Source organism: Aythya ferina, assembly GCF_964211825.1.
Source record: "Aythya ferina genome assembly, chromosome: 3".
Lineage (NCBI taxonomy): Eukaryota > Metazoa > Chordata > Aves > Anseriformes > Anatidae > Aythya > Aythya ferina.
The window spans coordinates 51,470,892-51,494,191 of NC_140298.1; the positions used below are offsets into that span (position 1 = coordinate 51,470,892).

Consider the following 23,300-nt stretch of genomic DNA (forward strand, 5'->3'; position numbering starts at 1 on the left):
TTTCTAGCTGGAGAAGAGACCTCAAAGAGTGGTGTCTGTTTAGAAAGTATGGAGAAAGATAGATATTTGTGTTGTTGAATGTGCTGTAACGCAAGTGTTTTGTAATAGTGATATGATGCCTTTGATAGCTTAAGCGGTATTACAGAGCACTGTTGGATACATACCACTGTTACTTTGTCCAGTCCATGGCCAGGCCAGTGCAGTGTTTATCTCTGCAATATATTCCTAATATGTGTTACATGCATACAACGGGAAGATATTTCTTTTGTTGATTTGAGCCTTACTGATGTATTTCATACATTTATGATTAATATTTCCTTTCCCTTTTATTTTCCTTTCTCCCTCCTCCTTCCCTTTCCTCTTTCCTCCTTGTTCTGGTTTTGTCCCTTGCCTCCTTGGTGTTTATATCCTTCAGCTTTAGTAATTGTTTGATTATGTGTCTTTCAGAATGCCTCTGTGAGCCATTCCTGGCTAATCTCTTTTTTGGCATTCCTCCATTTTTCTCTGCTAGGTTACCATTCTCTGAGCTCCCTGCAGTTTGTCCATGTTACTGTTAATAAAATTATGAAATTATGTTAGGTTAACAGTGATATTATTCTTCCCTGAGGTTTCCTTATACATTGTAGTGGTAACAAAGTAGAAACAGAACTGCTGTGATGTCCCACCTGGTTCAGACGCTCTCATAGACAGTCAATTTGCAGTGTCTGAACTAATTACAATCTGGTGTATTTGCTCCCATGATCCCTGCTTGATAATAAGGACATCAGATTTGCCTAGGACCAGAGATGTCTGAAGTTTGGGGTGTTTCCATACCTCCAGATAGCTGTCTTTTCACAGAGATACGTATCTGACAATTAAGAGATGGGCCATTACTGTGTGCCAATGTGGTAGAGTTTTCTTTCTAATCCTCTGGAGCTGAGAATTGTCTCATGCCATGAAGGAAACACAGCAATTAAGATAAAAATACTAAAACAAAGCAAGTATTGCTAGTGAGCTTAGTGTAACTGTCTTCGGTACACACACAAATGTTTAATCTTTATCTAAATGTTGTTAAATTTTACACCTTATCTTGTTAATGAGATTAACTGAGAGGAAGAGAGCTAACTTCTGTTTCTGGTATGACCCCCGGTGCATACAAGCAATAAGGAGGTTAATAAGAGGGACTTGGTGTATTTCAGACAGAGCTAGTAGATGCTGTGGGACAAATTGTTGCCTATTTTTTCATCAGCTTCCCGTTTTAGTACCCATCACCTCAGCTGGTGACTCGGAGAGGTCTGCACCACCCCAGCTTGGTGTGGCCATGGGCCGCTGCCTGCCTCCTCCACCTGGCCCAGGAACAGGCCCTGCCCGAGGGAAAGACCAAACAGAGGTATTTCCTCTGCTTTCCCAAAAACATCATTTCCCTGATGCCCTTCGAGAGCTCAGCAAAAATTTAAAGTCTGAAAAAGTGGTGCCTGAAAATGTTCAGCTGAGCTGCAGCTAAATACTCTGAGGGGAGATTGCCCTTCACACAGCCACCAGAGTCCTGTTTTAGTGGCTCGTTTTTTTCACTCGTTTGAGTGGCACACCAAGCAGAGGCCCTCGGTGGTTTGTACGTCATGCCCAACCACAGCGACACTCGTTTCTTTCCATTTAAAACCATGGAGAAGTAGGTATGTGCTGCAGTTCAGCTGTGTGCAGCCGAGACGGGGGCCTCCCTGCGTGGCTGCAGGAAATGAGTTTGCTCTATCTTTGACAACCATCGTGTTCACTCAGTCCTGGAGCAGCAGAGCTCAGGGCAGCGTTTTTCCACCTTCTGCTCACCCACAGCTGGCCCAGGCCTGGTGTGCATGGCCTGGCCTGGCCCCTGAGGCCGCTCAGCTCCCCACAGCTCTGCTTAGCTGGGAGCAAAGCTTGGGAGTGCGCACCTCGTGGTAGAAAGCACAACTCATAAATTCTCTTTGGAGGTAGTCTTTAGGATCATTTTGTCTAAATATGGCAATCCAAGGTTTTTCAAGCCACAAAATGTAAAAAAAAAAAAAAAAAAAAAAAAAAAACTCCTTCCCCTACGGTTTGGATTACTGCATTACTGCAGTGAGTAATGTCAGAGTTCTTAATTAAAAAGAGAAGAAAGGAGAAGTGAAAGTGGGGAAAGTAACAGTAAATATTAATCACCTGGTAACCCAGAAGAATTTAATTTTCTTCACCCATATCTGTGTATCAATTTAGTCTTCACCACGTTAATTCAAGGCGTGAGCAGGCAGTACTGGGAGGTTTGGTTACTGTATAGTACATTCTTTTTAGTAATTTAAAAGAACGCCAAAGCAAACACAGTTTAAAAAAATAACCCTAAAAAGTAAATGGTGTAGTTTGTTGCCCTCCATATGGTTAGCTGTCTCAAAGGTCATAAAATGGGGTCCTTTGGTGGGACAGCTGGGTTTATGTAGCATATGCAGATTGTTATTTTGGCTTTAAGCCAAATCTACATAATTTTTCCATCTTGCTTATACGATGAGAAGTGGTTAAGGTGACTTCAAGGGGCAGTTCTGTGATTTCATTCATATTTGTATTAAAGAGCCTTTCAAGTATATTTAAGATTACAAACCAGTCTAACTAAAATTCAAGTGTAAAAAAAAAAAAAAGTAAACTTGTTTTATCAAAATGCTAAGCCTGAAGTCCCAACTAGTCCTATCTAACAAGCAGCATCCCACAGCTACTTAAGCGCTGCAGTTACTGATAGTTACACTGAGAGGCAAACTGAAAGGAGACAGAGAATATACATTTCTCCTTTCAGAGCATGTGCATTTCTGTCTGTATATATCAATATATGCACATAGGTACGTTCATAGAGCACAGAATAATTGCATGCATCCAGATACTCTATGTCATGCTTACTGCAATTGCAAAGCTCGGGCAAATTCAGCTTGAGTGTATTTAGCTGCTGGCTGGCTCTCCCCCGGCGGTGCCTGCCTGCGAGGGTGGCATGCAGCACCTGGCTCTTTGGCCGAGCTGGTGCTGGCGGGCTGCTCCTGGCCTGGCACAGCACCAGTAAGCCACCCTTTGGCTGGTCCCACCCTGTGCTGCTCCCCCCCCAAGAAAACAGCCCAGCTCTTTTCACCTTGTCATCGTTGGCAGCACTCCTGGGCCGAACACAAGTGCCTCTCTCTGCTGGAAGGAGCAGCCACCAAAGGGAGCTGGTGCCTTAAGAAGTGGCTTTTCCCAGTTAGAGTCCTGGAGGGACCGTATAAATAAAGAGCTTTCTCCAGCGATGTAAATGGTGTTTTCTGTAACAGAAATAACCTACGTAAAATAAAAATGCAGTTGGCAAGCAGTATAAAGGCTTGAACTTAATAAATGAAATATTTAGTAGTGTATATTTGCTGCTGAGTTTGTAAAGAAAACCAGACTGCAAAGCTGGTGGAAGCTACCAACTAAGCACCAGAATGAGGAATTTTTTGAAGTGCTAAATCATCATAAGAAGACAGCTCTTGCTTTCTTTCTTACCCAAGGACAGGCTGAGTACAGTGTCCTTCCTTGAGCGCATTTGTCTAATGCCCATCAATGACAACATGAACGAATAATTAAAATTTTAAAAACATGAGACCTTTGTTAGTCTATTTCAGTCTATGGATGTAGGCAGTGTAGAAGAGAATAAGTTCTTGACCCCATTCATTAGCTTTTTACGCTAATGCCAGTTTTAAATGCAAATATTTCATGAGCCTTCCTTTACGCTTTTTCTTATCTAGACAGCATATTAAAGATCACCCCCCTGATTGTTTTTAAAGTCAACTTCTATGCATTTTAATAGTTTTACTCCTAACTAAAACTATACAAATTGACAAACTGTGAACAGTCAGTAAGTATACAGCATGTCACCGGTACTGTTGTAATTAAAGAACAAAAACTCTGTACACTAAGCTGTTTAATTATTTAGATATATGAGTAAAGACATCTCAGTGCCAAAAATTATGAAGTTTGGTGTAAAAGCTCCATTTAGTAACAGAACAGCATGTTTTAATTGTCACTAAATAATGAAAACCATTATTCCTTTAGAGAAGGAATTAAAAGTACAAATGCAAAATAAAATCAATGTTTAAATCATTTTTTTGTGATTTATAACCACATTAAGTTTGGTAGACTAGTCAACCTGTTCTCTTTTTGTATGATATCCATTACAAATTGCTGTACTATAATTGGTAAGCAAAAATGAGAGGGAAAATACCTCTTTCAGATACATTTTTTGTCTTCTGCACCAGATGTGTTCACATAATAAAACCAAATGAATAGGAGAATTTCCAGCCCAGCAGCACTTGCTGTCTTGAGTCTTGCTGTCTTACTCTTTGCTTACATGGCAAGTCCCATTCATCTTGCCTAGCCTGGACCAAGGGGTATTTTAAGGCTATTAGGATCATTTCCATGGGTGTCACTTTATATAAAAGTAACACACGAACTTTGCTGGATTGGAGCACTGTGTTTTCAGAAAAACTGATTAATGACAGAGGCTACTGCTTCATCACTGTAACATTCATCTCCACTTCTTCTTAAGACAGTTGTAGTAGGGGGGTCAGTACTCCCAGAGGTTATTGTTCTGCTCTTTTCGCGGTTGACCTTCAGTTACATTTCTGTATTGGAGAAGAAGAATATACTTGGGATAGTCCAGCAGTTTGTTGTCATCTGGTAGAAAACAGCAAAATGGATGCTTGAAGTGGTTTACTTTGCACCTTATTCAAATAAATTAATCTCTAGTGGTAAAATAATCTATTGAGAGAGGAGGCAAAGAGAGAGGCAAGACAGTGCTTTTGCTAAATCTTTATCAGCAATAATTGTGTTTTATTTCGGTTGACCAATGCAAAAGTTATCAGGTGAAGAGAAACGTACTGAAATCTTCCAGTCCCAGGACATGATAGGAAGATGTACTAGTGTAATTAATATGTGCATCAAGATGACAAAGTCAACAGGCGCATTCAGTCTTGGGGTGTCATCTGTTGATGCAACGGTGCTAGCCTGAGATGGATTCAGACGGATACATATCCGCTTAGGTCTGAACAGTCATAAAGCACAACTGCAGCACGGCATACTGTGCCACATAGGAAGTAAATGATTAGTTCAGCTCAGCTGTGTGTTGGATATATATTTCACATGCATCAGCAAAAATCTCCAAAGCTAGGCAAGATTAGTGCACAATTAGGTACTATGTGTGTTTCCCTAAATGTAGTTTGTGCTCATAATTGGTGTGACCTGATTTGTATTTGCAGATAACCATTGCCTGTTAAGATCCTCAGCGACTATCTGCAATGCCAAATGCTGTGCGCGAACTAGCCATGTTTAAACATGCAAGTCTAACTTCAAATCACTAAGAGTAGTTACGTTATTAAGGAGGCAGATTGAGGTCATTTGTGCCAGTAATGCAGTACAGTCAAGTTTTAATGTTAATGAAAAAAAAAGGTTTAGGTGGTCTCATTAATCAGTACCCACCATGTGGCTTATTTTCTTTACAGAACATAGGAAACTTGGCAATCTGACTGTGACAGTGAAAAAGACCGTCCCCTCTCCAGAAGCAATACAGATCCTCTACCAACGCATGAGATATGAATATGAGTTTTATTACTATGTCAAAGAACAGTTCCACCTGCTAAAGCGCAAGTTTGGACTGAAGTCTCTTATCAGGAAACCACGTCCCAGACCCGAGTTCTTCATCCCTTCTCCCCTGGAAACAGAGGAACCCATAGACGATGAGGAAGAAGATGATGAAAAGTGGCTAGAGGATATCTATAAAAGGTGATGGATGGAAGAGCTATCCTTTCTCTTCTGGTTACCCCTCCAGCTTTGTTAAGATTTTTTAATTATTATTAAAAGTAATTCTTTAAGGAACTGAGTTAATGCGCAGCAGCATTTAAAACAGAACGAAACAGAGCAGTCCCACATGTTGGGGCAATCGGGAGGTGCCTGGTTTTGTGGGTTTGATGTTACTGTACTGTGCTGGCTCCATAGATTCCTTGCTATAGCATATTTCAAGAGAGAAGTATCTACTGTCTATCACAAAATAACTTTTGGAGTACACAACAGTCCCCTGGGCATCTGCAAAACATAAAAGAACAGATTAGGCACTATTTCAAGGTGAATTTTACAGACTCTCATCTCTCTCTTTCTCCAGAAACAAGTCTTCATTGCATAATACTGCGGCATTAACTACGGAAATGAGGAGGCAGTGAGCCATTTGGGAAGAGTGCCTCTCTCTGCCCAGAGAGCACTGGTATTCCAGTGATGCAGTCAGAGCCTTTGCCGTGTGTGCACGTCCAAGGACAACAGGCTCAAGAGTGGGTTAGATAATGGCTTCTGAATTGCTCAGTGTGGGAGGAGCAAGTCTACTATTCTGGCAAATTAATGCGGCTGGTCATAAGGCAAGTTACAGGAACTAGATGTTTCTGGTAAGCCCTTCTAGTTCATAGAGCGGAAAAAGCTACCAGGTCAGTGAATGGCAAGAATGAAGAGTCTGTGGGGCAGGGTTATGTAAACTGCAGTTTTGTTCCTTGCAGCTGAGTACGTTTCTATTAGACTCTGGTGGAAAAGGTGCAGTGTGTTTTTTCTGTTCAGGGAGAGTATTTGTAGAGATGCAGAAAAAGTTGCTCAATAAAAAAAAAAAATAATAATAATAAAAAAAAAGGGTATGGAGCTCTGATTCAACATAAGCAATGCTTCTGTGATCGCAGAATTTAATTGTTCGTGTCTGAAGCACAGCGCAGCTGCCACACCAGTGCAAACATCTGCTACTAGTGTGGCTAGAAGTAAAATTAACAATATGGAGACACTCCACTTCCCTAGCTGAAATACTTCAGAATGATAAAACGAAAAGAAAAAGCTATGCTCTGTAAAACCAAAGCCAATTCAATGATGCATTGTTGAGAGAGGCACTGTGCAAGCCTGCCCTGGCTGATCACTACAAGTATTACCAGCAAACACTGGGAAGTGGAATAGGGTTGGCTGAGAGGAGAAATGGGGATGGCTCCCATATGCAACAGGCTGTTGTCTTTAAGGTAGGTGTCCCCGGGGTTCCCAATGATGATCTGCCTGGGCTGCAGGTGCAGAACCAACAGACCTGCACACCGCAATGGGCAGAGCCACCCTGCTCCACAGCAGAACAGGGGGGCCTGGGGGTCTCAATGAGGCCTTGGCCTCTTGTGCACCCTTAGGCCCAGAGGAAGCTAAACCAGTAGAGGATAATAGCAATAAATTCCTGTCCCAGAGCACAGCTGAAGAACTGCATCATGAGTCCCACCCAGTAAGACTTCTGGAGTAAAGCACCTGTGTCCAGCTCGTGCCCTCTCAAACATCTGCCAGGCACTATTGGCTTCCTATCCTGCGGCTGTCTCAGCAGCACGCCTGCTGTCTCCACGGTAATCCTTCGGTTTGAACTAACAGCAAAAGTTATTTTGTGATGGACGAGGCACATGAACTCAGGCTAAGCTCGAATGTGCTTTTCAAGGGTTTCCTCGGCCGTGAGCCTGCTGAGAGCCAATACCCATTATGGCCTGTCTTCATCAGCAGTCAGTCTTTACCGTACCTACACATAGAGAACAAGAATAAAGAAGTGTAATCGTGTTAAGACAAGACATTTATTTACAGAAAATGCTACGTAGAAGACTCTGTTCTCATGATTAACATCCCAGGTTGGTGGTAGCAATGCGCTGCCATGAGGGAGTGCGTTAAAGAAAGCTGAACATGGCACAGATAACAACTAACATGTTAGCTAAAATATGAATCTGCTGCATTGTATATTTTAAGTGGTTTCTATGAAATTACGTTGAAAGAGTAATGATTAGTTTACACACTGTGGAATTGTTATATTTTGGAAAGAAAATTAATATTCTCACCTTTCAGAAGTTCTGTTTGAATCCTTTTTGCCAACATTGTAACAGAATAATCAGTCACTTAACACATTCACCCTTCCTGCAAGTTCACTGCCGCTTACTGTAAAGTCTATTTTTATCTGTTTATTTAATGGTATCTTCAGCCATCACTACTTGTAACCTAAATACAAAAACTGTTAAACAATTTACTTGCTAGGTTTTAACGTTGTTGTATTTTTCTTAACAATCAACCTGGCCTCTCCTCCTCGAATGGTACTTCATAAATTTATCTGGCACATAGCATCTAAGATTCCTGGTCCTACGGCTTTTTTGTCTGTCATTAAATATATTTTACGTAATTGTTAAAAGGTACGTTTTAAGCTGGTTAATCTTTGACTTATTTATTGAAACTTTTCAGCACATTCCAAATTCTAAGTTTCTCAGGAAGAAGTTGATTTAAATGATTATATTTTGGTCTGATGAATATTTCTTATTCAAGGAAAAAAACAACATTGTTTTTAAGCCTTTAGCCCACGACAGCTTTGTAGGAAGTGCCATGCATGTACTTGTAAATCTTTGTGGGGGAAAAAGGCGGGTGCTTGACATTTATGAAAATAAGAAAACATATGTGTACATTAGCTTAGCTATCAATGAAAGCAGCGTATGTTTTGGGATGAAATATTCTTTAACTTATTCACTACCATCTCCTGAAAGATAAACAAGCCATACAAATATTTTTCAGCCCAGCAATGTTTAAAAATAAAACTTGTACTTTTCTTCATAGCACTATAATCTAATTGCTTACATTAGTTTTCTTGCCTGGGTGTACTGGCTACGGGGACATGTTGGAATGGCACCAGGCGGAACAGGATTTTATACGGCACAGTTTATTATCTAAAGGTCAAACTTCAGCAGAGAGGTTGGGGCAGGTTGTTCCTGGGTTATTTTCTGCGTCCAGAACCGCCTGGAGGTATGAGATGGAAAGCAGAATTATCTTGCTTACCTGAGATACATGCAGTAAGTTCCCCAAAATACCTTGTGTAGTCTGCTTTATGGCTGCTCAAGTAGAAAGAAGTTTTGTGTAGAAAGAAAACAGCTTGGTTCCCATACACAGCATTTTGCTAGACATGGTATTTGATGGCCAGGCTGAAAAGCTCCATAAGTCCAAAGCAATGTTCTAATGTAAGCAAAACATCAGTGCTTTCACACTAAAGAATCAACCATTGTTAAAATGCAGCATTCTGGAAAAAAAAAAATAAATCTTAGTTTTAAGTTTCAATGATGGTGACAAATGGTGCATTTTTTTGTTCCTGTTTAATTTACCTCTCTTCCACATAAATTGTTCTGATGGTGTGTGGCTAAATCAGAGTATCTAAAGTGTTCTCTACTTACACATAGAGAAGTAGCTCAGCAGAACTCAAGGTATGTGAAATCAATGGTATATTTGACGTATTTCAATTTGTAAATGATTACCACTGGTACATAGTGTCATAAAGACACAAAAGAAAATTACAAATTTAAAACACCAGAGAGCACATCTGTGGATGTCAGCCATTGAACTTGTCCTGCTTTCAATATTTGATGTAATAAAGACAAATATTCAATATAAAGGTACATTTTTTGACTAATAAAGGAGATGACACTGCATGCCAACTTAGACCCTCTTTATTAAATGAAGATGTGTGGTCTGCCAGAGAATAGAGCTCCCCATCTTATTAAAAAATAAAGCTCTGTAATTCCCAGTTAAGGGTAATGGTGCTCTGAACTTTTCCTCCATTTTAAGAAAGGGAACATCTGTGACAGCAGACCATAGCCTAAAACGACAGCAGCAACATTTCTGAGGGCAACTAGACTGTAATACAATACTGCACCATTCTTTTTATTTTTTAAGGTTTCAGCCTTTACTGCAAAGATTTGAGCAAATATATAAAGCAGTGTTGATCAATCTGCTTGCATGAGCCAAGACGAGAAAAAAGAACTGAGCCTTGTTATGTATAGACCTCTATAAACAGACTCCATGTGAAAAAATGAAGAGCATCTGGTGAGATGCTTGAAAATGCACACCCAGTGGTGTTGGCACTGCTGGGACCACTTCTGTTGTTACAGTGTAGTGTCCCAAGGGAGTGTTTGCAGAATTAGGCTCTGCTGAGGTGCACGGAGGTGAAGTGTGCTACAAGACCACTTGGTGACAGACACCGGGGAAAAAATGCAGAAGGTTAGACATAGATGGCAGGGATCTTGTGCTGAAGGTTGAAAGCTACATCTCAGCTCCTCAGCCAGCATAAATCAGCTGTTAATGTCTCACTTCCAACTGAAAAACGCTTGTATCTTTTCTTCAGTTTGTCCCTGCATGCCACAGCAGTCGTGTCATGGCAGAGTGTGTGGGGCTGCCACATTTTGGGAGCCTGGAGGCAGGGTGCAAGGTTGCTCTGGGGGCAACGGTGGGGTGGGAAGGGGGGAGGATTTTCTGCAAACATGTATTCGGCCTTTCACATGCTGGAAAATGGTAAGATCTCACCAATGGTATATTTGGATGTGGATTTTGAATATAAACATGTGGATTTCCTTTTCTGAGTACATAAAGGAAGAATGCAAGTCTGTTTTTGCATTTAACTGATTGTGGACGAATTTAGCTGTCATGTAAGGGTAAGTAATAACACTGGTGTCAGCGAGGCATGGTAGGAGTGTGTTTTATTCAGACTTTCACCATCCTTCAGTTCCCTTCCTCCTATCAGATGGGCAGAAAGGAGAACGGCAAAGAAATCTGCTAGATTGAGGGGGAATTAGGGCTGTGAAAAGCAAGAGTACATGGAGGCAACGCTGTTAAGTACAGTGGTCTAAACACTAGGATTACACAGAGCATCCAGCTGAAGTGTTACACAAATTCACTCTCGTTTTGTCTTTGTCTCATCTGGAGAACTTGAGACCGTGATTTAAAATAAAATGCTGCTTCATACGTGCTTCTATTTAATTAGCACTCTCACAGCTTTTCCCATGCTACCCTACCTAAAAACTTGGCAGAGCACGCAGCCTGTACCTGTTTCTGAAGTGCAGGAGCAGATCTGAGACAAGGATTTGATCCTTCAGCACACTTTTCTCCAGGCTGAGTGCTGTGGATAAGCTGACTGAACTGAATGCTCCTCAGTGCAGCACTGCTGCTAGCAAGCTGCGTAATACTCAGGTACAGTGCCACAAAGGGAGCCGCTGCCGCAGTTTTCAGATGCCAGGACAGTGCAGGAGATAGCAAAGGCCAATGGCATCTCCCAGTTTTGAACTCATGATCATCTCCAGATCAGGTGCAGGAGAGAAACAGAGGCTGTTCCAGCCCGTGCCAGATGCAAGGGAAAGTCCAGAACACAGCTTCCCATGGCACATGGGGATTTCTCCTTTGGGCACCTGCAGTCTAGCTTGTGTGGCAGTAAACTCAGGAAGGGAAGGAGGAAGGGGAGACCAACTACACAGTTGCTGGTCTCCTCCCTGATTCCCCAAAGAAGACAAGATTCATAAGATCACGCTGAAGAGATTTGCTGAAGAAGTGACAATGAGGCACCCATGCCTCCCTGAAGAGTTGCAAGCCTTTCTTATTTTTACCTTATCCATTTGTTTTGCATTTGAACAAACCACAGACTTTGGTATATTTCCCAAAGTCAGTCTGCGTAGGGTACTTCTGCACTAACAATATTGTCTGAGCATCTTGGAAAATGATTAATACCTTTATCCTTTTGATCCACAGTGGAGGTAAAGAAGTGCTGTTATCCCCATTTCATACACTGGGAACGGATACTGCAAGTGGGTAAGTGATATTCCCAACATTGCACAGGAGGGGTGTGAAGAAGACACCAATTACAATTTAGTCAATTGTCTTAACCCTTTTTCCCTTCTTTCCTGCTCTAACACTGGCCCTAGATATAAGAAGACAAAACAAGTTCTGTGAAAATTTTTTGTTCCCCATAACTTTTCCTTGAAACTTCCCAACTTTTCAGGTAACAGCCTAAATAGGAATGACTTTTTAGCCATTCATCAGATCTTTTATGTCCTTTGGGGACAACAGGTAATTCCTATTCTTATTTGGTTACACAACAGACACCCGTAGAACTGGAGAGGCTATACATCAGCTTTGTGTTTTTCAAAGGTGATCTTGAGGATAGATGAGTAGATGGGTTAGATGAGGACAGATGAGGATAGATGGGTAGATGAAGTCACACCTTGCAGATTTAGTCATTTGCAAGAATACCTACCTGAAAAGTCATCAGATCTGTTTGCATACATAGTCTAAACTGATTTTTCCTTCTGTTTCCAATAGTGCCTAGAAGCCCAGACCGTGATGCGATGCCTTCCTGCTCAGCAACCAACACCAGCACAGAGCGAAAGGACAGCTCCCACTCTGCCCATTGTGCAGTTGGTTTGGCGTGACGTACCCCCAGGCAAGACAGCTTCTCCAGCTGCCAGGCAGGGCGTGTGCCTCTCAGCTGACAGACACAGTGCTTTCCCTCAACTCCTCCCTGCCTTACCATGGTGCCTCGGCAGTGCGTGTTGTTGGAGCTTTGCCTGTGTCTTCTGGGAGCATCTTCAGGGAGAGTGAACGAGCCTGGATGTCACCCCAGCCCCTCTGTCTGAGTGCTTTGTGGAGGAGCGAGAGCTGCTGAGCCTTGGTCTAAACCTTGATACTGGGGCAAAGACGTTGAGGTTGAGCCCACCCTGGAGGTGTCAGCTTCACCCCTGCTCCCGTTTCTGCTCTGAGTACTGGGGCTAGTCATGGCCTGCCTCTGTTGAAATAACTGAGGCTTAGCAATGCCAAATCCGTCCCCTCTGGCTTGGGGCCGGGAGGCTGAAATGCGCTGGCAGGTGAGAGCACCAGGGTGCAAAGAAGTCTCAGCAGCGTCAGGCCTCAGACACAAGAACAGGCTCTGGGTGTCAGCAGCAGCCCTGGAGGCCAGCGTCTGAGGGGAGAGAGGGAGACGGAGCCAGTTACTTAACTGTAGCTAGCTGGTGGGCATTTCTGCCAAATCTCCTTTGGACAACTCCATGCTAGTCCTGTCAGCACTTGCTGTGGGAAAAACCTTTCTTCCCGCACTTCTCGGGACAGAAAGCTGGCAACTGGAGCCCGGCAGTGCCTCTCTTCCAGGGAGACTGGAGGCATCCAGCGAGGACAGCAGCCCCCTGCCTGCCTGCTGCATGGGGGCTGAGCTCCGGGCTGTTCCCCTCCAGGCCCAGGCAGGAGCATGCAGATGGAGGACAGCACTGCTCCTCGGAGCATGAAACTGAGCTCCTCACAATGGGGCTTCTTGTCCAGAAACTTCGCTGTGAAAACTCCCCAAATTCTCCACATAGCTGAAGCTTTCCAGCAGGTTGTGCCCCAGTGAACGTGATGTGGCCCATCAGTGCTGGCTGGAAGCTGGGCTTTTCAGTGACTCCACAATCCTGGCCTTGTCAGTCACGCCACTTCGGTCCGTGCATGGGGCTCTTTGTGATAAACCTCACTGGAATTTGGAAACCATTCAGCAAATCTGACCTCTACTTTGTCTTATAAATATCACAGTGTCAAGCAGCATCGTGCATGTCTTATCACTCAAAAACTGGGAGAAGGGGATGGAATTATGATGTAGTCAGCTCTGATTTTCCAAAACAATGTCTTCTGAGACAAAGGAAAAGCTTTTGCTTCTCTGACAGGAAAGCAAATGTCCTCTTTCTGCCTGGGGGAAGGAGGCTTTTCTGGAGCTTGCTCCAGTCCCGCATGTGCATGTACCAGTCACGCCGAAGGAGCCTAAAGTGTTTCTGTACAGCATAGGTAGAGTGCAGTGGCAGCCAGCTCCTGTGAGGAAGACAAGAACGGCCCAGTTTCTCTGTTCTCATCATAGGAAAGACAGCAGAGGCAGCAGCAAAACTTGGGCCAAGACCAGCTCTGACCAAAGCTAAGAGCTTCTAACTTCCCTGCAAAACAGATAGAAAAGCACAAAATAGATAGGAAACCTTACCAGAGCAATCCAGAAAGTCCAGGGGGGAGGGCAAACAGAGAAAACACATTTTGCTCTCAGATGGCATCTTTTAGGTGAGCTGCTTCTCCTCACTAAGGTGAGCAAGGTCAGACCCTTTCTTCCCTAAAAAATGCATGTGGTGCTGCAGTACCCCTCCCCAGGCTGCAGTGTGGGTCGCGGTGTGGGTCACGGTGTGGGTCACGCTGCTGTCCCAGGCACAGAGGAGCACGCAGAGGCACGGCTGCCTCGAGAGCCCCGCACAGCTGGCGGCCCGGCCGGCTGCCGAATCGCTGTGTGGCCTAGCCTAATTGCTTAAAGCTTTCCCTCTCCCTCGCTGCGAGGGCTGGAGCGTAGTATTTATCTACTCTGCAAAACTTTTTATGAGGATTGGTGCCGTTTTGTAGAATTCCTGAATAACGCGGATCACAATGGCTGTGGTAGAGCCTGGCTTCGCAGGCTCGGATGCTTTGCAGTGGTTGCCTTATTTACATGCAGCTGCTGAAGCCAGGGCCTCGTTCAGAGAGAGCAGAAAGCTTGCCCCTCTGCTCCCACCAGCTCCAGCAGCAAGTGCCCTGAGGAGCTCCAAACCACCTGGTTTGCCCAAGGCTTCCACCCCCCTTTTCCAGCATCTGTAATGAGCCAAAAAATCCTTTTTATGCAGAAGAATCCTTATGCAAGAGGAGGGCAAGTGCAGGTTAAGCTGTGGGAGCCTCTTACTGAGGAGGACCAGGTTGTATGCCTTGATGCTCAGAGTGTTGCTAGCTTCTCCTTCTTCCCTCCCCTCCAGTGCTTGCTAGTCATTTCAGTTTAGATGAAACAGTCTCTTATAAAAAAAAAATAGTAAGCCCAACAAAACCAAAGTATCCATTATTTTTTTAGCCTGTCCCTCCAAAAGCATTTTGCTTTAGCCCAGTGAGTTGAAAACTATTACTTACTCATCATTCCTGTTTGCATTTAAGAATATAAATGGCTTGAACAAACCCCCAAAACTGCACTGGAAGCAACTGGGGCTGGTTAGCTCTGCCCTGGGGAAGCACTACGTTAGCTGTTGCTTCAGGCTGGGAGACTGTGTGATGGTTACTGCTGTTTGACCAGCGCCAGTGGAGCTGGCATAGTGGTGCCACAGGGCTGGCACATGCAGTGATTACAAGGTCCCTGCGTAGTGAGGCAGTTAGCATGGGTGAGGTGGAAGGAGCAGGGCTCTGTGCAAGGGGCACCAGGGGAAGACATGCCCCAGGCAGGTGCTAGGGGGCTGGGCATCCATACCAGAGCTCATGGAAAGGCAGTCGCAGCCTCTCTGGCAGCACTCTCCCTGCTGCTGTAGGCACAATTCATGAATAGCCTTCGCCTGATAAAAGTCAGGAGCACAGAGCAGCAGGGAAAGGATTCAGCCCCCGGTCCAGAAGTAGTGATGGGTCCGGGTGATGCTGCTTAAAAAACCTCACTGGCTTTCATGTGCTGGAGCCAGCCTGAGGGAAGTGGAGCAGAGACAGGGGCATTTCTTCCTTCGGTTCGCCTCAGCACTGCTGGTGCAAGCTGATACCGCACATTTACACAAGGAAGCAAGGCCGCCTATTGCATTGTTTCACGCTTTATTCTAGCAACCGGCCAATATCAGCTTCGTTTAAAGGCTTTCTCTCACCCCCCAGTCCCAACCCCGTGCCCTCTGCTTCTCCAAAACAAAGCGGTGCCCTCCTCCTCCCGAGCCGCAGCCCTGACGGACTACCGCTTTTCCCTCGAAAAAATAATAATAATAATAAAAATGATAATAAAAATAGCGACTAAAAGGGCAAGGCCCGGCCGCGGGCAGGTGCAGCCCCGCCGGGCGCTAGGGGGAGCCGCAGGCGCGGCGATGGGGCCGGGGCGAGGCCGGGGCCGGGGCCGGGGCATGGAGGGCGGGCAGCCGGCCCCGGGAGCAGGGCGGTGGGAGCCGGGCTGTGCCCGAGCTCCAGGAGCCTGCCCGCGGCTCCCCGCTGGCTATTTTGGTCGGGCACGGAGGGATGAGGTGGCTGAAGCCTCCTGTGCGAGGAAGAGCTGCCGCTGCCTTCCAGCTGTCTCGTGCTCTCTGCGGAATGGCAGGGAAGCCCATTCAGCCTGGTGAAAATAACCCCAGCGCCATAGCTGGCATTCCCGGTGGCAGCCTCGGCGCGGGGGCCAAGGCTCTGAGGGCTGTGACACATGCGGCATCTCGCTCCTAAAGAGCCCCGTCTGGGCTGAAGCGTGTCATCAGGAAAGCATGAGGAGCCTTGTGCGCCCGCTGTCAGTGCGGTGCTTGGCCTCTTCACGCAGCCCAGCCTGCCTTTTCTGTCCTGCCAGGCTGGCGCAGGGCATGGGGACCAGTTACTGTACGCTGATGTTAAAGGAGAAGGACACGCAGTTTCCTCTCACTGAGCTCCAGGACTCAACCATCAGTCCCGCACCCCGTTCTTCTCCATGTCTCCATGACCATTTGTTCTCCTCTCTTCTTCCAGTGGTCATCATGTTTGCTCTCCTAGTGGCTGGGAAAGACTCAAGAAACACCTCTGGAGCTCTCCAACTCTGCAATGTCAGCCCTCGAGCATCTTCAAACAGATGGGTATCTGTGAGGAAAGGTGCTTCTGTTTTCTGGAGCACTGCTGGCTGGAGAGCTGTGAAAATTGTGTGCACGCATTTTATTTGTCACTCTTCACATCACTTACAATGAAGCTGCCTCGAGACACTGCAAAAGGGGATGTTAAATGGAATAATTAATTAAACATGATTTATTAATTATTTAAATTTAATTAATAAACCTGGGAATTGCTCAGCTCACTGACCTGCCCCAGGCACTGCTCTGACCAACACGAGTGTCACCAGCCCTCCAGGAGCACTGCAGCAACATAGCATTGTACGTGCTCTGCCTCCCCTTTCAGTTTAGGGCCAGGACCAAGTCTGGGGCTGTGCAAGATGCTATTCCAGGCAAGAAGTGCTGATTACAATAAGGATGGACAGGCACAGTGGTGGGACACACCACCAGCAGAACCCGACGCACAAGGGGAAGCCTTCTAGAACAGTTACCATCCATCTAAGATGATTTGCCACCATACGTCACCACTGTAATGATCTCACATTTCACAAGCTTTTCCTGATGGAGCCCAATGCAACTGCCAGTGCCTCTGTGGATGAAATTAAAGAGGTGCATCACCCTGGAGATGACCTGTGATCTTTTTAAATAAAAGAGCACTCAGACAAATAAATAAATAAATAAAAGGACTGGGGAAAAAAAAAAAAAAAACTGTCATATCTCTAAGCTTTCCCAGGCAATTCTGGGTGGCCCAGTTTGATCTCTTCCCCCTGCAGTCAGTGACATAGGTGTTTTCTTGATATGACTTCCACACACTTAGTGTGAGCCCTCCTCAGACCAGAACCTACTAGGTTCTCATTCTCCAACTTAAAAAAAAAAAAAAAGGCTGGAAAATGTAAGATGCAGTGAGGCTGTGCAGACAGTCCTTAAGTCTGCAATGCCCAGCTCCCGCAAACCTTCCCCTGAAGGATACAGAAATGGTTTTAAACTAAAAAGTGCCAAGAGAAGGGGAGGCCCACAGCTGCTTGGAGTCCTTGGGTGAGGAAGTGAAAAGAATAAAAGAATTAGAGGCAGGTCTTTCACACAGCTGATTAGTGCACTGGAATGTCACATTCGGCAAAGAAAGTTTGCTTATCAAGCTGCAGATTTATTAAATGTGTTCCAGACTTGCATTGCTTCATTCAAGTTTAACAGAGCTGTAATACTTAATATGCCCTTTAGCAATTTAATACTCTCTTGTACAAATCATTGGAAAATTTAAAATAGAAAAATATGTCCAGGCTTAACTGTAAAAAGAAGGGGAACTCTTTACAAAAACAGAGGAGAAAGAATGCATGGGTAAAGCTGAATATTACTGAATATATTACCACATGTACTATTCTGCTGAGTTATTAGTACATGCACTCTCATCTGCAGGCCAAAGGAGGAACTAACACTAATAAGTTACAGAAGAACAATTTTCAGCATCAGGGCTTGAGACTGGCATCACACCATGCCCAGAAATTACTCCTCAGAAAACACGTTTTATACATTTTTTGCCTTCGGAGAGTACAAATGTGGGTTTCTTCTTTAAGGAAATGAAAATCAGTTGTTGGTCCTGCTGGTAAGAGACAGGAAATATTGCTGTCAAACATCAAACAACCACATTCACAGTAAAAAGGGATGTAAACATTGAACTGGTACATCATTAGGACATTAAAGACACTATTTGTTGGAGACAGAGAGAGGACAAGCCTGTAAAATGCCTAGCTGCTGCATAATTACTTGTGAATATAAACACATCCATACAAACATAGTTGTGCATAAATATTTTGGGCCATAGACTCTGTGTAAGAAAGCTCTTTTGAGGCTCTGCGTGCCCAGCGTGTGCAGGGATCTGTCCCAGTTCAGACACGAAGATGTTATTTAATATTGTGCATGCATGTGGGAAAGAAGAGAAGGGCTTTATTTTGCGGCAGCCAGTCAGAGTGCTCAACTTCTGCTTTTTTAGAGGCGTAAAGGCTCTTAAAGCAGCCTTCCCAACAGATTAGCTGCAGTGTAGATGCATGCTCCTGAATCTGGAAATGGGCTGGAGCAGGAGGTGCAGCAGTGCCTGCTGCATCCCACCAGGAGATGTGCCAGGGGGGCAATGACAAGTACATCCTTCTCGATCCAGGTGCAAATGATACAAAGCTGTGTATATCAACAGCCATGTCTAAGGTCCCCGAATAACTGTGTCACTCACCATGCTGCTAGCGTGTACTGAGCCTGACTGGGTGCCAGCAGCCAGGCTGAGTCCGTGGCATACACAGCCCACGGGGCCGTGCAGAAGCTGCGAAGAAAAGGGAAACTCGTTGGGAATAAAAAGGACAGCATGCTTAAGGATTTGCCAAAACGTACAAACAGAGTTAAGGAGCTGGGCTTTGAATCTCCCCTCTCCTGCCCTCCTCACACACGACCAGGCCCTAAGCCACTTTTAACAATTATCGTTGCCTTCCTCTGGCGACCTCAAACTAACTCTTTCCAGCCGCAGGCCTGGAAGTGACCTCCTGAATCACTGATCCCAGTCCTTTCTAATTGGAGGCGACCGCATCATATGATACCAGTCAGAAATGCCTCAACGTGAGCGGGCGGGGGGACGTGTGATGATTTCATCCTTCCAAATTCCATGGGCAACACCCAAGCATCTGTGGCAGGGATCGTCTCTTGCTCAGACCTTATGGGAAGACGGCCGTTGCCTGTTAAGGAATTGGTGCTGTAAGGTGGTTTGTTTGGCTTGCAGTTTTCTTGGTGTGGCCACGGCAATGGGAACGGGATGGGGTCTGGGCAGAGCAGCCACTCATCTCTCCCACCATGCCACGTACCAATGGCATGAAGTACTAAATAGAGTCTTGCCAGCATCCGAGAGCCCTTCGGAGAGCCCTATTAAAGCAGAACCTGCTGCAATATAATGAAGGTCAGTAAAATCTGGTGTATGATAATGAGGACTAATGTAGGTATGAATTTACTAGCACCATTTGCCTTTGAAAGGCAAATGTTTCATGGCCTCTGGGATGCACAGAATCCATTTCCCTGGGTAGGTGAAGGGGGTTTTAATCCTCCTTCTCCATTAGCACATCTCCCACTGTGCTGTAGCTTTAGCATGGGGCAGCCTGCCCCTATACCTGCAGCAACAATGGGAGAGAGGACCTGGGAAGCAGGCGCTCCATCTTCAGGGTGCAGGTCTGAGAGAGAAGCCCTGCACACCTTTGTTATCTGATCCACGTGGTGGAAAGGATAAGCTCTCTGGTTCGCTGTGGTTCCCATCCTGCAAAGCACATCTCCTACCGGTCCTTTCAGAGGCCACAAACCAGGGAACAGGGTCAAAGCAGCACCATGCATCTTAGGTGGGGATAAGTGGCAGCCAGAGCGAAGCAGGTGAGCAGTTTGCTTGGATTTTGAGGGTGGGATAGAGAGGCAAGTAACACAAGAGGTACAGGGCTGTCACACCAGCGTCTCTGCAGGCTGCTGGTGGTCTGGGTCACCTGGATGCTGCTTTAGAACTGTTCTTGGATGCAGGTGATATATGAAGGAGTCTGAATATGGGAAGAAGGGGTAAAATGAATGGAAAGTACTCTGGGAAGAAAGGAATGGATGCTTGCAGCAGTTCCTGGCTAGAAAGCAAGGGCTCCTAGCAAGTGTTGGATTCACCAAGGCATGGCGAGGCCCAACAGCACCTTCCATCACGGCATGGCAAAAACAAGCAGCAGGGACCCAGGACTTCCACTGAAACAACCTCCTTGGGCTGGTATCTCCAAAGAAGCTGCCAAAATATGATGGTAAACAGCTACACGTTAAAGAACAAAGGCCCATTAAATATCAAAAGGTGTTTTAACTTGCTCCAGAATCCAGGGATGAAATTCAGTTTCCTGTCACCACTGAATTGTGACAAGCTACCAGCTAAAGCTACTCTGGAGAAGCTGGCATGGTTTCCATAGCTGATATCCACAAGCTATGTAGAGTTATCTGTGACGACAAAGTGAGAGTAACGAGCAAAAGAGATTCTGTTGTCAGGAGCAGGAAAGGGGACTCATAGCTGAGATGTACTGAGGCAGATGATCCAAATGGCTCAGGGGTTTTTTAGTCCCATCTTCAACAAATTCCTAACAAGACTAATGAAGACTGCTTTCTCAGGAAGATGGAGACAGATCACTTGTATGGATTGTGTGGATCAAATTCATGCATAATTAATAAGCTGCTACTATCACTGTAACTCAAGTACAGCTCATTTTATTTATATTTAATTTTTAAAATTTAGAAGTAACATCCTTATGAGTCCTGCAATGTAGAGTAACGTAGATTACTAGGAGTCAAGATCGCTAATGTAGATTGCTAGGAGTCCAAGATTTGGGGTTTGGGTTGGGAAGTAGTAGTCTGAACCCCTTCTGGAAAATTGTCCATCATTCACAGCAAGGGGAAAATAATTGACAGGTACAGAGAATTTCAGCACAGTACCATGCAGTTAGAGCTGCCATTCATCATGAGGAGCTGCAGTGCAGGAGCTTGGGAATACTTTGTACATCAACAGATGTCTGGGCAGCCAACACGCTCCAATTTTTCTCTGTCTTCTCATAAGACCCTGGCATACCCTTGGGAGCTGGATTCAGGGAGAACCTTTCAAGACACACAAACATACACAGAAGGATTCATCCATTTCTGCTGGATATTTATCTGGCTATTTCTACATATGGTTGTGTGAAATTTCTTGGCAAAGTTCAGCTTTTAGGAAGGATATTATAGAATAGAGATTGTGCTGCATCAGCACTGTGTGAAGAGATGCTAAAAATAGGCATAAATAGGAATGGCAGGTGTTGGTAGCATCAGTCTTCGAGTCAATCACATGTGGTTTCCATAAAGTCCTTTCTTTATGAAAATCAGTGCTAAGAAAATAGGATGGCTTCTGCACCTACTCTGGAAAAAAGGAGATCACTGTGCTAGCCCTAAGGAGGAGAGCTCCTCGGCTGAAAACGAAGCGGCGTGGTGGCAGCTCCCTCTGCCTTCTTCTGTGCCTTCAGCCTGCTGCTATCCCTGGCGAAGGAGCCGTGGCAGAGCAGCAATCAAGGAGCCAGGACTTCTGCTCCCACTGCTCTTTCTTACCTGCCTTATGACCATGTTTTCTCCCAAAGCTGATGAGGAAAGACATGGGGTGGGCACAGGCTTGGATGAGAGAAACAAGGAAGGATTAAACACAAACATTTCTGCATCAAAAACAATTTGGAACGTGCCCAGATGGGGTGGTAGTGGCTAGCAGTGGCGTAACAGAGCTGTTCAGTGCCTGTGGCAGATCAGATCTACATGTAAAAGGCTGGGGAAGTGCTGTGGCTCTCCCTCCTCCCCATGTCTCTCTGGAGTAATCCACCAGAAGTGCACTCTGACCCTGCTCCTGAGCCATTTTTCCTTGCTCCTCCACCAGAGGTAACCCAGTCTCACATCATCCCACCTTACAGCAGACGGGGGGGAGCGGCTCCCACCAGGTCCTGCAGCAGACCAGCCTCTGTCAGCAAGAAAGGATTTAGCCTGGGGGATCTGAAGATTTTAATTTCCTTTCTTCTCTCTCCGGCTTTACCAATTTCCTTCCTCTGGTGTCTTGTACATGCACAGCTTGTAAACAGCGGGGAGAAGAAGAAGGAAGGGTCTCAAATTAGCCTGACTGCGTGGTAAACTCTGGTCAGGTGGTGGTCTCCACAGGTCTGTGGGAAAGTAAGGTACCAGCCATGGTAAAGGTGGACTGTGGGAGTCCAGCCTCCAGGATATTAGAGAGGGAAGACTATAAATTTCAACAGAGAATTCTTCACTTCCATAAGGAAAATATTCAGCTTATATTTCCAAGAAAATACTGGCAGTCCAGACACGTCTTCACTGTCACAATGGATCTATTACAGATGTGGGAAAATGTTCCCCCACCCAAATCTGGGTCTCCCTAAGCTTGGCCACTATAAAAATCCTATTAGAGAAATCAGAAGGTGACCATGGAGTACCAGTTTCTTAATAAATGCTTCCATTTCTTACAGTATTTGAAATGTGAGATACTGAGATAATGGCTCTAGGGTTGCTCAAGAGCACACGATGCAGCCTCTCTGAGGAGCTTGCCTCGCTTCCCTCTCTGCTCCCTGACTGGTAAGACAGCTCATAAACAGCTCCTGGAATGGAGCTTGCTCACATTGCCAAAATTCAATTTGTGTTTTTGTTCTTCTGAGGCAAAGATGTTGAATGATGTAAACCGAAATGCCAGTCAGTTGGGTAACACCAGTTAATATTCTGTAGCCCGGAAAAAAAGTTCCTGTAGCTGCATTCCTTCCAGGTGCAGCTCACTTAAGCACTTCAGGTAACCACTGAGGGAATACTCTGGGGCTTGGAGTCAGCAGCGGTTAAAACATAAGCACACAGAGGCTAGCTTGCAGAGCAATTTTTTTGACTGGAGAAAACCTCACGGCAGCAACAGTGGTACTGATACCACTTTGGGTTAGACTGCACAACAATCTGGATATAAGACACTGCACCCGTGGCTTTGTGTCTAGGAACAGGAATCCCTTACCTTCAGGTGCTGCATGTTAGTACTTCCCTGTGGGCCACTATCTCCCCCTTCTATTTTGCTGGGGGGGATAAGATTTCTCCCCTTGGTCCAGAATGCTCCCTGGTCTCCTGGGGAGTGCAGGCAAGTACAGCAAATTGGACTGGCATTTTAAAAAATAAAAATAATAAAATAAAATAAAATAAAATAAAATAAAATAAAATAAAATAAAATAAAATAAAACTTAAAAATAATAATAATAATTTTTTTTTTTAAATGGGGAGAAGTGATGAATCACATTTGGAAGGCCTGCTGACGTAGCTCGGAGGTGAAAGTGTTACAAACAGGACTTGAGACTTTCTTTTCACCGTAAAGAGTTGTTTGCCATGCTAGAGTGTATTCTTTCGCTGCTGAAAATGAAAGTATCG

At 45.0% G+C, this 23,300-nt stretch overlaps 1 protein-coding gene across 4 annotated transcripts in view; it reads left to right on the forward strand.

The window, feature by feature from the left end:
* Window positions 1-13,776, forward strand: part of UST (uronyl 2-sulfotransferase) — a gene marked incomplete at its 3' end in the record, with an annotated part of 164,748 nt that extends 150,972 nt beyond the window's left edge. Inside the window, exons 8-10 of one of the 4 annotated variants that reach the window (XM_084512782.1) lie at window positions 5,478-5,757; window positions 11,560-11,619; window positions 12,130-13,776. In XM_084512782.1, the coding sequence (XP_084368908.1) occupies window positions 5,478-5,757; window positions 11,560-11,619; window positions 12,130-12,136 (347 nt within the window). Of the gene's footprint in view, window positions 1-5,477; window positions 9,106-11,559; window positions 11,624-12,129 lie in introns of those variants that run through there. The other 3 variants (XM_084512783.1, XM_084512784.1, XM_084512785.1) reach the window with 3 other exon arrangements.
* Between the last annotated feature and the right edge of the window lie 9,524 nt (window positions 13,777-23,300).